At 41.9% G+C, this 12,556-nt stretch overlaps 1 protein-coding gene across 2 annotated transcripts in view; it reads right to left on the minus strand.

The window, feature by feature from the left end:
* ANKRD6 (ankyrin repeat domain 6) overlaps positions 1 to 12,556 on the minus strand; it is a 94,812-nt gene that overhangs the window by 29,258 nt on the left and 52,998 nt on the right. For both annotated transcript variants that reach the window (XM_036767307.1, XM_036767306.1), the window contains exons 3-4: positions 4,526 to 4,624; positions 2,269 to 2,367 (exon numbers count right to left, since the gene is read on the minus strand). In XM_036767307.1, coding sequence (XP_036623202.1) covers positions 2,269 to 2,367; positions 4,526 to 4,624 — 198 coding nt within the window. The remainder of the gene's footprint in view (positions 1 to 2,268; positions 2,368 to 4,525; positions 4,625 to 12,556) is intronic.

The raw sequence follows: 12,556 nt of genomic DNA on the forward strand, positions 1-12,556 counted from the left end.
GTCTTGTACTTGTGCTCTCTCCTTCGTATGAGGGAAGGAATTGACTCCCTATGACCCGTTCAGTTTTTGGTCTTAATTATTATTGGGGTTTCAGAGGTTTGGTTTGATCAATTAATCAAATATGTATTGAGTACCTACTATGCGCAATGTACTCTGTTATGTGCTGTGGTAAGTTGCCAAACTCCTTTTTTCAAAGAGCTTACAGTATAGGTGAGGAGATAAGGCACACAGCATGGTTTACACACCAAATGCATGGTGTGAACAGTAAGTATAACAGGAATTCAGAGTGAGAGTCAGCAGTGGCTGACGAAGGTTTCCAATGACAGCTTCAAAGAAGAGGTGAGAGATGAGCTGGACCTTGAAGGATTTTGCTAAGTACAAAGGAAGCGAGAGAGAAATCCAAAAAGAGGGGGGAGGTCAATTATAGAAGTATCAGAAGTATCACAGACAAAGACAACTGAGGCAAGGAAGAACAAAGTGGGGGACAGTAATTAGATCAGCCTAGGCTCATCCTTTCTATCAAGTTCCAGCTCAGGTGATGTTTCCTTTATGGAGCCTTTCCTGGTGCCCCAGGGGAATGTTATCTCTGCCTTCTCAAATTTCTCATAGAAGTCAGCCAGAATCAATTCTTTGAATTTGCCTTTACTTCCTTACTGAAAAGTAAGCCCCTTTGAGAACACCTTTGAATTCCCAGAAAGTGCATAGTAGGCAGCTGAAAATACTTTTTGAGCGAGTGAATGAATGGATGGATGCAGGGAATTGTGAGAGTTAAGACTGGAAAGGTAGGTTGGGGTCATTATATAGAAGGCTTCCATTTCCAGTCTCTCCTTCTTCCTTCCTTCCCTCCCTCCCTCCCATCCTCCCTCCTTCCTTCCCTTCCTCCCTTCTTCCTTCCCTCTCTCCTTTCCTTCTTCCCTTCTTCCCTCCCTCCCTCCTTTCTTTATTTCCTTCTCTCTCTCCCTCTAGAAATGCCAAATGGGGTCCAATCAAAGTCGATGATCACCTACAATATAAGTTCCTTGACCCGTCTTATGCTTGCTCTATGTCCTCCTGAGTGTCTAGCACAATTCTGGGTCAATAGATGACCTTTGATTTCTACTGGTTGAGTGTATCTTTGCTATCTACGAGATCTTTCACCTGATCTGGGAGATCTTTTGTGTCTCTAATGAAGATATGCATCCAAGGCTCAGTAAAGTGGCTTCTTATGGAGTTCACTACTGACCAGTGTTTGCCATGAACACATATGTGTGTTATGCGTGGTGCCACTGCTCAACATCCAGTGCCACATAAAACTCTCATCTGGAATGGTTTTTGTTCTATTGTCAGTATCATCTTTTAATGAAGTCTGTTGGCAGTAGGAATGCCAGCTTCTCCAGTGATTAGAGGTAGCATGAATGGTATTGCGGACAAAATGATGGACTTGCAGTCAGGAAGACTTAGCTCAAATCTCACCTCTCTCTGACAGTAGCTTTCTGATCCTAGGCAAATCACTAAACCTCTCTCAGTCTCAATATCTTCATCTATAAAGTGGGGACAATACTTCCTGTCGTATTGTTACTTTGAATATGTGTACTTTGTACAGTTATCAAAAAGGATCTGAGACAATGTTATATCAAGCACACTGTAATTTTTAAAGTGCTACATAAGTGTCATTTATTATTATTCTACGAAATTGTTGGGACCCAATAAGATACTATAAACAGAACCTACAAGAGTACAAAAGCGGGCAAGGCCAAGTCCACTTTTTGGCTTCTTCTTTCTGTTGTCTAGTTGCACATAAGCACCACTAATATTTTATTCATGCCAAGTATGAAGTGTGGCATCCTGAGGAATGCGCATAAGAACAGTGGGTTTTGGAGGGCTTCATTGGAACAGAGAGGCATGCAACATCATGCCAGACATAAACATGAGCATCTGTCATCACCTTCTGGTTAAGTTGATTTTGAACTGCAACAGAAAGATGCTGACATTAACTGGATATAAACTTACAGAGGAATGGGGTGGGGAGAGGGGGAGAGACTTCAGCAATAATTAATGCAGTTCTCAGTGGAGCTGCTGTCCTAAGCCAGGTGTCAGCCTGCCCCTGGCCTCACCTCTACAGCTGGAATTTCCTGGCAGGATTCACTCCTGTCCAAGACTCTGAGTGCCAGGGCATGATTCAATCATTATCCGTGGACAAGTGTCATTACCAGGTCTCAGCCTGAAAGGAAATACACAGCCCTCTCTACCTCATGAATGGGAAGTTCCTGTCACCTGCTGGCATCTCACCTTGTTCCTGGCAAGCACGTTGGCTCCTGCTTTAACGAGAAGCTTGGCAGACTGGCTGAAGCCATGCCAGGACGCTTCATGAAGAGCGGTATTCCCATCCTATGGAAAACACACACACACACACACACACACACACACACACACAGAGCAGGTTTAGACTTCTGAGTTGGAACAAGGAAGCATGCAATAAAAGCACATAAAAAATAAAGAACCTGGTCACATCCTCTACAAAGTTTGGTCAAGTATTCACTCTTGGACTCCTGAACAGCTTATTCTTCAGTGAGAACTCTGGGCTATACAAGGGATGCTCCAGAAGCCAAGGCTGGGAGGGAAGAATTCCATGAACACGGTCCTGTCCATTCATCCAACTTCATTACTATCCCCATGAGACTGTAATTTCTTTGAGAAAAGGTTCTGGTTTGGGCCTTTCCGTGTATCCCTAGTGTTTATTAGAACAATGCTGGGAATACATTAAGCACTTAATAAATGCTTGTTGACCTAATTATTCCAGGGCCTACTTTACTCTTCCTATCAGCTGTAGAGAGAAATATTAAAAAATTTCAATAACAAAGCCCAAGTCCTATTATACTCTTTGGCTTGGGAGCCACTCGTAAATCTACAGTGTCCAACTGGGTGGGTAGGGTTTATAGTCTGTTCTTTTAAAATGTGAATTAATGAAGTGGTACTCGAACAAACCCAAGAACAGGACCGGATACTGAGGGAAAGGTGGTCAGTAAATAGATAAAGGGAACCATCTGGTAGAAGGTATGGGACTCCTTACATTTTGTCTTCGAATGCCAGTGTGCACCACAAAGTGGGTAGTTTTGTCTTTGAATCCTCAGTGAGAGGGTACCCATATTTGCTGTCATTAACCTAATTTAAAAATGACAACCAAACAACTCCTCTTCCTCTTCTCTTGGCACCTTCCTACTTCACTCACCCTGTTTTTCCCCTTGTTGTAAATAATAACCACAATAGCTTACATCTATACAGCTCTTAAAGATTTAGGTATTATATCATTTGAACCATAAGAATTGAGCCTGAGGCTTTACAGGAGAGAGAGTGGCAGAGGACAGAGGGTGGCAGGGCTGGAGAGGAAACGCTTGCCCTCTCCTCCAAGCTATCAGGAAGGGCCTGTATACCAGGTACAGTCAGATGGGGGAAGGGACAGGTAGTCTTTGCTGTTGAGCATAGCTTCTGCCTATGACTACATACAGAGTTGTTTGCATGTTGTCTCCCCTGCTGGATTGTGAGCTCCTTGACAGTAAGGAATTTTTTTTCCCTTTTTGCCTTTCTTTGTAGCCCCAGTCCTTAGAATAACACCTAGCACATAGTAGGAACTTGCTGATTTGACCTGACTATGACTGCTATTCAAACTTCAGCCAGCCTTCCTAATGGTGGCAGCAGGCTAAAAAAAAAATTGTTAGAGGTCAGTTCCAACACTCCTGGTACTTGGCAAGATTATACTTGGTAACCCTGGGTATGGTGGTCTCCATTTTCAGAGCAGCTTTGCCATAAAGTCTGTTTTCAGGGGTTTTAAATACTGAGGACACTGCTATGTGAGGGTAGCTAAGCTAGCAGCCACAGACTCTAGGAGTCAGTGAGAATAATGATGCAGGAGATACAAAGGGATGAGTGTATAAGGGCATACCAATGAGACGAAATGTGGAGAGCAAAAACAAAGGTGGGGATGGACGCATGTTATCTGGGCAAAACCTATCACCCAACATGCTAGGTCCCCTACCCCTCCTTTCTTTGGTGACTATATCCGTGATTTCATTGATACGGGATACTATGTTATACTCTCTCCATCAATGCAGTTTGGAATGTGCTCTTCATCTTACAGATGAGGGCCCTGAGAAATCACAGGGTCACAAAGCCATTATGTATCAGAAACGGGACTTGAAGCCAGGATTTTCAGACTCCTAGGCCAGCTCTCTAGTCAGTATACTGCTGGAACAATATATAACATTATAAAAAAAGAGGTTTATCCATGCGCAGTCTAAAGCCACCAAGTAGGCAGAGAAGTAGGAAGATCAAACTTTCTTTAAGACTAGATTCTCTTATAAGGTAAATTCAAGTACGATTTGGTCAATCATCAAGTCTTAGGTACTACAGCATCCATTTCACCTGGAGTTATCCAGCTCCTACCCTGAAAAATCATTAGGATATGTGCCTTACAGACCATCTACAAACCATGTGTGGCCTCACACAGAACCTGGGGGAGCAGATCAGTGTCTGAGATTTCTCTTTTTACCTTGTCTTGTCTGTCCAAAGCACATCCCTCCTGAATGAGAGCGGCTATGACCTCGGTGTTCCCTACAACAGTGGCTCGGTGCAGTGCAGTCTGATCCCCCTGAAAAGTGAGGCATTACCAATCAGTTAATTCTCTCCACCTGCATCCTTGGGCCCACTACTCCAACCTGACAGACAGACCCATACAGAACATAAATAGGAACTCTGTTATTGTGAACGAGAGGGGCTCTGTGGTTCTCAGGAAGAGTGGGTGCTGGGTAGAGAAAACTGGCTTCCACTTGCCACCTGACCACTGACCCAGCAGAATCTCATTCCCATCACCCAAACAATTCTATGCCACACAGTTCCAGCTGCAAAGTAGGGTTCATGCACCTCAACAAATGCCCTAGGAAGCAGAAAGGGTTAGTGAATTAAAACATTTTAAAGATTCAGTTAGAAGATGTTGCCTAGATAGTGTACCAATCACCTGGCATGAGGAATGGATCTGGGACCTGTGCTGGCAATCTTGGATCAGTTTATCTTTAGAGGCAGAAACTGGACTGCAATGGGATAGATAAGCCCTCTCTCCACTAGAGGAGGCATCACCACCTCACTCTCTCAATTCAGGCTAGCTAACATTTTGTTGACTGTCCTATAATGGTCATCGTCAATGGCAATTCAAAGTGGTTGATTCTTCATTGATTTCTTGTGAGGAACTCTTGGGGAGCTGTTAGGAACAAAGCACTTTATATTCACAAATGTGCTGAGATTATTTCTAAGTCTCATCTGAGATTTCATGGTACTATTCTCACTAATTTATACTGTCTTTGACCCTTTCCTGGGGTCTTGGAATTGTCAAATGTTTCTCCCTTTGTCTCTCAAGGGGATGGATAGAACCTGACTCTCTCACTCAACTTGAACTAAAAAATAATTGGGCATAGTATTGGCATAGGCCTGTAATCCCTTCTTCTGGGAGAGGCTAAGGCTGGTGGATCACTTGAGCTTTGAAGTTCTTCAGGGGTTCTCACTAAGTCCAGCATCAACAGAGAGAGCCTCTGAGACTGGTGGGTGGTATTGGGAAATCAGGCTGCCTAAGGGTGGGTGATCCAACCCAGATCAAAAACAGTAGATCAAAGCTTCTGGGCCAATCAGCATTGGGACCAGACTTATGAATAGCCACTACACTTTCAGCCTGGGTGAGAGAGGGAAAGAGAAAAGGGACAGGAGAGGAGAGGAAAAGGAAAGCGAAAAGAAAAAAAGAAAGGAAAGACACTTCTAAATGTGGAAAGATCAGTACTATAGCAGAGAAAGCTTCTTCTATGGAATCTAAAAGCAAATCTCTATGAAACAATTAGGAAAATCAAGCAAAGAAAAAGACACTTCTTAATACCTCATAGGCTTTTAGACCTGGAACAGAACTTGGAGGTTAGAATCCACTCCCCCCTTCATTTTCCAGACAAGAAAACTGAGGCCCAGTGAGGTTCAGTGACCTGCCCCAAGACTGCTTCTATATTGTCACTCAGATGAATATAAAATACATGAAAAATATGAATGATTTTTCTAGGGTAGTAGAAAGACGAATGAAATGACTGAAAATCAGGAGCTCTGAATTCTAGTCCTCATTTGAAGTGTGTAGCCTTGGGCAAACTAACCTCTCTGACCTCAGTTTTCTCATCTTTAAAAGGATGATATTGGACTGCATTATCTTTACAATTCCTTCCTGCTCTATTCTCTAGTTCTACTGCCAGGAGTTCTATACACATGCAATTAACCCACAGAGGAAGAGTCTCATAAATTCATAAAACATAAGTGCTAGAAGAGGCCTCTTCTGAGCTAACCTGAATGAATTATGATCTGTTTACATAATGATTTTATTAGTTTGTAATTATTTGGGTGCAAATTAGAAGTGGTTTAATCTCAGTTATCTAATTTATTTTTCCTTCCTGATATTAAAAAGGTTAATTAAAAAAATTTTTTAAAGGATAAGAACTTTTAGAACCCTGGCTAGAGAGGCAGTTTTATACAGTGGAAAGACTGGATTTTGAGTCAGAAGATCTCTGTTTAAGGATGGGCACTGCCATTTATTAGCTGTGTGACCTTGGCCAACTCATGTAACCTTTCTGAGATAGTTTCCTCCAGACGTAAGATGAGGATGACAATGATGCTTGCCTTACCTACCTCTGTAGAATTCAAAGATCAGAGAAAATACTTCTGAAGGTTAGCCCTCTCCATTTAATAGCATTTGCAATGTCTGTTTCTCTTTAATATTCAAGCATGGCATAGTGGACAGTGTCCTGGACTTGAAAGCAGGAAGACCTGTGTTCAAATTCTACCTCTCTTACTTACTGTAAGGGCAAGCAAAGTGGGACTTTTTACTGTTTTTTTCTTTTGGAGTGCTTCTTAGCACTAAGGCAATCAAGTGCCTTTGATTGAGTCTTGCCTTTGTTTGTAGGAAGGCCCACACCCTTTTGCTAATCAGGTCACAAGAGGTGTGAAGCTCTCTGACCCTGAAGATATCTCTATATACTCTGAGGTTAGCATTTTGTTTGGGGCTCACTCATTGGAAGAGTGTTGGTGTGGAGACTCTGGGTAGTGGTTAAGGCCCTCGCCCTCCCCACCCCCCCACCCCAGCTTTGAAAACCCAAATGTTGGTGTTTCTCTCTCTCTGGTAACTATGTATGTATAGCTTTGGTCAGCCAACTAGAAGCCTGTCTGTTGATTTGTGTTATTTGCTCTGTTTATATTTTCTCTGTTTGTAATTTGTGTTTGTGTTTTCTCTGAAGTTCAGAGTGCTGACTTTCCTCTGAACTAAGTGAATGATTTATATATGTTTAATTAAAGTTAGATTGTAAACCCCTTAAAGTTGCTTTCCTTAGAAAAGCAGTTCAGGGGGGGCGGAGCCAAGATGGCGGCTGGTAAGCACGGACTAGAGTGAGCTCCGTACCCGAGTCCCTCCAAAAACCTATAAAAATGGCTCTGAACCAATTCTAGAATGGCAGAACCCACAGAACAGCAGACGGAAGCAGGGCTCCAGCCCAGGACAGCCTGGATGGTCTCTGGGTGAGGTCTATTCCACACGGAGCTGGGAGCTGGGAACGGAGTGGAGCAGAGCCCAGCATGAGCGGCGTGGACGATCCAGACCAGAAGCCGGGCGGAGGGGGCCCTAGCGCCCTGAATATGTGAGCTGCGGCAGTTACCAGAACCCTCGACCCACAAACACCAAAGACTGCGGAGAAGGTTAGCGGGAAAAGCTGCGGGAGTGGAAGGAGTTCGTGGTTCGGCTTCCAGCCCCGGGGGCAGCGGAGGTGGGGCAGCTACAGCTGTTGTTACTTCCGGCTCCAGGCCCACCTGGTGGGAGGAATGATCAGAGCAGGAGTGCAACAGCCTGCTGAAGATCTAAGCCCAGTCTGGACTGGGGGTCCTTGGGGAAGGAGGAGTGCGGCTCTGACAGAGCTGGCACCTCCCCCCCAAACGTAGAACATAGAACTCGTTAGTCTACAAGCAGTCATACCCCACTGAAAAACTCAAGGGTCAAGTTAGTTGGTTGGGAATATGGCCAGGCAGCGAAAAGGCACCCAGATTCAGTCTCAGACTTTGGATTCTTTCTTTGTTGACAAAGAAGACCAAAACATACAGCCTAAAGAAGACAACAAAGTCATAGAGCCTACAACCAAAGCCTCCAAGAAAAACATGAACTGGCCCCAGGCCATAGAAGAACTCAAAAAGGATTTGGAAAAGCAAGTTAGAGAAGTAGAGGAAAAATTGGGAAGAGAAATGAGAAGGATGCGAGAAAACCATGAAAAACAAGTCAATGACTTGCTAAAGGAGACCCAAAAACATACTGAAAAATACACTGAAGAAAACAACACCTTAAAAAACAGACTAACTCATATGGCAAAAGAGCTCCAAAAAGCCAATGAGGAGAAGAATGCCTTGAAAGGCAGAATTAGCCAAATGGAAAAGGAGGTCCAAAAGACCACTGAAGAAAATACTACTTTAAAAATGAGATTGGAGCAAGTGGAAGCTAGTGACTTTATGAGAAATCAGGATATTATAAAACAGAACCAGAGGAATGAAAAAATGGAAGACAATGTGAAATATCTCCTTGGAAAAACCACTGACCTGGAAAATAGATCCAGGAGAGATAATTTAAAAATTATTGGACTACCTGAAAGCCATGATCAAAAAAAGAGCCTAGATACCATCTTTCAGGAAATTATCAAGGAGAACTGCCCTGATATTCTAGAGCCACAGGGCAAAATAGAAATTGAAAGAATCCATCGATCGCCTCCTCAAACAGATCCCAAAAAGAAATCTCCTAGGAATATTGTTGCCAAATTCCAGAGCTCCCAGATCAAGGAGAAAATACTGCAAGCAGCCAGAAAGAAACAATTTGAGTATTGTGGAAACCCAATCAGAATAACCCAAGATCTGGCAGCTTCTACATTAAGAGATCGAAGGGCTTGGAATGCGATATTCCGGAGGTCAATGGAGCTAGGATTAAAACCTAGAATCACCTACCCAGCAAAACTGAGTATCATGTTCCAAGGCAAAATATGGAGTTTCAATAAAATAGAGGACTTTCAAGCTTTCTCAATGAAAAGACCAGAACTGAATAGAAAATTTGACTTTCAAACACAAGAATCAAGAGAAGCATGAAAAGGTAATCAAGAAACGGAAATTGCAAGGGACTTACTAAAGTTGAACTGTTTTGTTTACATTCCTACATGGAAAGATGATGAGTATGATTCATGAGACCTCAGTATTAGGGTAGTTGAAGGGAATATGCATATATATATATATATATATATATATGTTTATGTATATATATATGTTTATGTAGATATATAAGTGAATTTGTATGTATGTATGTATCTATGTGTATATGTATGTATGTGTATATATATATATGTGTGTGTTTATATATATATATATATATATGTAAAAGAGAGAGAGAAAAGCAGTTCAAAGAACCTGTGCTAGCAGCCCTTCTGTGTGCTAGTGTCGTTGGTCTTACACCTCCACAGCAGCTGCTAGTAACATTGTTGTTACACTTACAACCTGTGTAACGTTGGCTAAATTAATGCAATTTCTCTGGGTATCAATTTTCTCATTTGTAAAATGAGGAGAATGGAAGTAAGAAAGGAAATAAGCGTTTATTATGTGCCAGGCGCTGTGCTAAGCACTTTATCAATATAATCTCTCTACTGCCCCTTCTGGCTCTACATTTATGATCCTATGAATTCATTCTCTTAAAAAATTTTAATGGTACTATCATTTCCCCATCCCTTGGAAAATCCCAAAAGTGTTTTCTTCAAAATGACTCACAAGTTAAAAATGAAGACCATATACATATGGCACTTTCATGCCATATGTATACCACATGAATCTGTAATGGATTCTTTCAGGACAAAAGGCCTCAATACGCTACTGACCCTATCAGATTTCTATTCTGGATGACCTATTTAATGTTGCCTTAACTTTCATCAAGAGCTTTCTACAATGCTAGCAGAAAAGCCCTTTGCCTCCAGTCAATGTGACTTGTCTACAACATCAGTCATACTGTTATAGGACCTGTTTCATTCTTTTCAAATGACATGGGCATCTGCTGTTGTGGTTTTATCTCTGCCCATCACCACATGGCCAGACTTTTATTTTTTACAGGTTTAAATGTTTAGAAATAAGGAGGTGATAGTCTTTCTATACTCTGTCCTACTCAGGTCTCACATGGATTACCATGTTCAGTTTTGGGTGCCATAGTTTAAGGACACTGTTAAAATGGAGAGCTTTCAGTGGAGGGCAACCAGCATGGTAAATGTCATATGAGGATCACTTGACAGAAGTTGCCATATTTAGATTGGTGGCATGAAGACTCCAAGGGAGCATGATAGCTGTGTTCACGTATTTATAGGACTGTCATATAGCATAGGGATTATACTTATTCTGTGTGGTCCCAAAAGGCAGAATTAGGAGTATTGGGAGGAAATGTCAAAAAAGCCAGTTTAAACTTGATGTCATTAAAAGCATCCTAACAAGTCAAACTGTCCCAAAGTAGACCAGATTGCCTGGAGAAGTGATGAGCTCTCCCTCTTTGGAGGCCAGGTCTTCAAGCAGAAGTGGGATGACCACTTTTTTGAGGCTATGTGATAATGGGAATACCATTCTGGCATGGAATATACAAAATGACCACCAAAGTCCCTTCCGACACTAAGACTCTGTGATGCGCTTAGTTTTCCTATAACTCATTAAGCTAACAAATCCCCTTTTCTAAGGAAAACTGCTCTTTAATTCAGTGCAAGAAACTAATTCATCTATTCAGTTCCATGATAGCCAGTATTTTCTGTAAGTTTTCAGTGTTATTATCAGCCACACAAAGATGAAATGATTTGCAGCATGTGACAGCAGTTGGAGATCCATCTGCATCACACAAAGAGGAACCCATAACTTTTTCTCACATTATACAGCCCTAGGTCGATATTTTAAAAAAGAGCTGTATATGGTAGTCCAATCTACCCATTTTACTGTTGAAGAGAAACTGAGTCCCAGGGAGGCTACGTGTATTTTTTTCAAGGTCACACAGGTGATAAGCCTCAGAGGTGAGATTTGAACCTAGGTCACTCTGTAACTGGATAATGAGCTCTGTTTGGAATAACGTGAAGGGTCTTTGGGCAGAGCCTTAAGAGAATGATTCCAGACACACATGACACCAATTTGAACATAACAATCCCTTAGTTATTAAGGCTGAATTCCTTTAAGGAAAGGAGAGACAAGAGTAAGAAGGGGTAACAACTCATTGCCAACATGTGCTTCCAAAGAGGTAAACAATTTCACACCTTAAGGCCCAATGTCTCCCTCAAATGTAAGAGACAAAACTAGTTGAGCTTTTTCTCTTTCCTTCCCATAAAAGCAAAAGCTTTGATGCTGAAACACTCCTATTTTGAAGTCTACAGCTGCGAACAACCAAATGTTTCCTTAATGTTTCTACACTTCATTCAGTCATCATTAAAAAAAGTCCCAAAAGGCACTTAGAAGCTGCTCTGGGAATCATACAATGTAGCTTAAACATGTTCTCTGACTTCTTTATGACTTTTAAAAAAACCCTCCAGGAATGCCTGAAATCTTTAAAAGAAATGACAGGATGACTATAGTAGTCTTAATAGCATCCATTCAACAATATTTCTTGACTGAATACTAGGTACAAAGCATGGCAGAGAGGTATCTTAGGTAGAGGCATTTATTAAGCACCTACTGTGAGCCAGCACTGTGCTAAACAGAAGATGAACACAACAAAATTTCAAGGTTCTAGCATTTCTCCAATAGAGACATGCTGTTTTATTCCCTTACCCTATTCTAGTACTTAAAGATAGGGAAAGCCTATTACTTCCTGTGAGTGATGCCTCCACTTTTAGGTCCATTTTAGTTTCTTGTAGGTTAAGATCTGCAATAATTCTTTGAATCTGCCATGTGTGGGTTCTTTGTGCAAGACACCTAGGTCAACTGTTGAAGGAATCACCACAAAATGATTTTGAGTATGTTTGAGGTTTAAAGCTGGGAAGAGAAAAGACTTGGGATCTAGTCCTGAGGACTGAAGACAGAGACATCCCTCCACACTAGGGCACCAAACTGGAGTTTTACAGAAAGACCATGACTGCTCAGAGCCCAGAAGTGGTTCTGGAGGCCAAAGTCTTCTATTCATTAGCAATCAGCTAGGTGGTGAGGTGGCCCAATGGATAGAGCGCTGGGCCTGGAGTCAGGAAGACCTGAGTTTAAATCCAGCTTCAGATACTCCACCAGCTGTTTGACCTTGGGCAAGTCACTCAACCTCTTGTTTTCTCATGTGTAAATGGGGATAATAATAGCACCCACCTGCCAGGGTTGTAGTGAGGATCAAATGAAATAATGATTGTAAAGCACTTAGCACACAGTAGGTGCTATACAAATGTTAGCTATTATTATTAACCATTCTGAATCAAACTTTGAGTTGCCTTTCCCTCATTGAACAAGTCACAAAATTAAAGATCAGTATCAGAAGGAAACTTAAGAGACAGTCTAG

The sequence above is a fragment of the Trichosurus vulpecula genome, chromosome 7 (genome assembly GCF_011100635.1).
Source record: "Trichosurus vulpecula isolate mTriVul1 chromosome 7, mTriVul1.pri, whole genome shotgun sequence".
Classification (NCBI taxonomy): domain Eukaryota; kingdom Metazoa; phylum Chordata; class Mammalia; order Diprotodontia; family Phalangeridae; genus Trichosurus; species Trichosurus vulpecula.